General features: G+C 54.4%; 1 protein-coding gene across 1 annotated transcript in view; it reads left to right on the top strand.

Annotated features, from left to right (window-relative positions):
• The window catches only part of LOC130586953 (electrogenic sodium bicarbonate cotransporter 4-like), a gene marked incomplete at its 3' end in the record, with an annotated part of 33,294 nt that overhangs the window by 3,271 nt on the left and 27,769 nt on the right, over positions 1 to 2,254 (top strand). The window contains exons 2-3 of the mRNA XM_057387889.1: positions 343 to 503; positions 2,091 to 2,246. Of these exons, the coding sequence (XP_057243872.1) occupies positions 343 to 503; positions 2,091 to 2,246 (317 nt within the window). The remainder of the gene's footprint in view (positions 1 to 342; positions 504 to 2,090; positions 2,247 to 2,254) is intronic.

Below are 2,254 nucleotides of genomic sequence, written 5' to 3'. Positions count from 1 at the left end.
TCCCAAATCCCATCAGAGAGATTTGAGGAGGGGGAAATCTATGGAATTTGGTTCCCTGCTGGGACCAGGAGGTTTTCCTCCATTCCACAACTCCCAGATCCCTTAAAAGAGATTTGAGGAGGGGAAAATCCAGAGTTTGGTCCTCTGGAGAGACTGGGAGGTTTTCCTCCTCTTCACAATCACGGAAACAGCACTTTGGGGAATGGCATCACCAGATTCTCCCTTCCCACTCGGGATAACGAGCACAAACATCGCAGAATTAATTAATTAATCCAAGCTTTCCAAGGAGGGAAACTCCCCAGGAAAAGCCATCCCCTCATCCTCACTTCCCCTCCGTTCCAGGTGGATCAAATTCGAGGAGAAGGTGGAGGAAGGCGGCGAGAGGTGGAGCAAACCCCACGTGTCCACGTTGTCCCTGCACAGCCTCTTTGAGCTGCGGACGTGTCTCCAGACGGGAACGGTGCTCCTGGACCTGGATGGATATTCCCTGCCCCAAATTATAGGTAGGAGATGGTGGAGGCTTCTCCCTGCATCCAAAAATGCTGGGAATGGATTGAAACTCATTTATTCGCTCCATAAAAACTGAATTTGTCTGGGAATGAGCAAAGGCAGGAGTTGGGAGCCATCGGTTGCTTCCAGGAGTTGCTGAGTTGGGATTTTGGGGGGGCTCTGGGGGTCACCCATGGGTCACCCCAGGGTCACCACAGGTGGGTGTCTAAGATGATGTCATCAAGAAGCAGATCAAGGATGGGAGATTTGGGGAGATTCTGGGGGTCACTGCTCAAGGAGCAGATTTTGGGGAGGTTCTGGGGGTCACTGCTCAAGGAGCAGATTTTGGGGGTCTGGGGGTGACCTCAGATGTGTCATCAGATTATGTCTCTGATGATGTCATCGAGAAGCAGATCGAGGACAGCAGATTTCTGGGGGGCTCTGGGGGTTAGCCATGGGTCACCCTGGGGTCACCATGGCTGGTGACACATACAAGGTCATCGAGAAGCAGATCAAGGACAGCAGATTTGGGGGAATGATGACATCACTGTGGGGACAATGTCTGGGGGTCACTGCTCAAGGACCAGATTTTGGGGGGTTCTGAGGGTCACTGATGTGGCCAGGTGGTGCAGACAATGTCATTGAGAAGCAGATTGAGGATGGGCAATTTTAGGGGTCCTGGGGGTCACCCCTGAGTTACCCTGGGGTCACTGTGGCCAGGTGCTACAGATGATGTCATCGAGAAGAACAAGGATAGGCAATTTTGGGGAGGTTCTGGTGGTCACTGCTGAAGCAGCAGATTTGGGGGGGTCTGGGGGTCACCATGGGCTAGTATTGCAGATGATGTCATCGAGAAGCAGATCAAGGACAGGGGATTTGGGGGGTCTGGGGGTCACCCAGGGGTCACCTATGGGTCACCACGTTGCAGACGATGTCATCAAAAAGCAGATCAAGGATGGGGGATTTCGGGGTCACTGGTTTGAGGGTCACTGCTCAAGGAGTAGATTTTGGGGGGTCTGGGGGTGACCCCGGGGTCATCCCTAGGTCACCGTGTTGCAGACGATGTCATCAAGAAGCAGATGGAGGATGGGGAATTTTGGGAGAGTTTGGGGGTCACCCCTGCGTCACCTCGGGGTCATCATGTTGCAGACGATGTCATCAAGAAGCAGATCAAGCATAGGGGATTTTAGGGGGTCTGGGGGTCACACCTGGGCCATCCCGGGGTCACCTATGGGTCACCACGTTGCAGATGATGTCATCAAGAAGCAGATCGAGGATGGGGGATTTTGGGGGGTTCTGGAGAGGTCACCCCTTAGTCACTGTGCTGCAGACAATGTAATTGAGAAGCAGATGGAGGATGGGGGATTTTGGAAGAATTTGGGGGTCACTGATGGATCACCCCAGCATCACCGTGTTACAGAGAGAAGCAGATCAAGGATAGGGGATTTTGGGGTGGGCCTGGGAGTCACACCTGGCTCATCCCGGGGTCACCCCTGGGTCACCACGTTGCAGACGATGTCATCGAGAAGCAGATCGAGGATGGGGGATTTGGGGGGGTCTGGGGGTCACCATGGTGTCACCAATTGGTCACCATGCTGCAGATGATGTCATCGAGAAGCAGATCGAGGACGGGCTGCTGAAGCCCGAGCTGCGGGAGAAGCTCAGCTACGTCCTCCTGCGCAAGCACCGCCACCAGACCAAGAAACCGATCCACCGCTCCCTGGCCGACATCGGGAAATCCGTGTCCTCCAACACCGGTGAGCCC

This window comes from Malurus melanocephalus, unplaced genomic scaffold (genome assembly GCF_030028575.1).
Source record: "Malurus melanocephalus ecotype Western Australia unplaced genomic scaffold, MMel_1.1 scaffold_1422, whole genome shotgun sequence".
Taxonomy (NCBI): domain Eukaryota; kingdom Metazoa; phylum Chordata; class Aves; order Passeriformes; family Maluridae; genus Malurus; species Malurus melanocephalus.
This window is presented reverse-complemented; position numbering and strand designations above follow the sequence as displayed.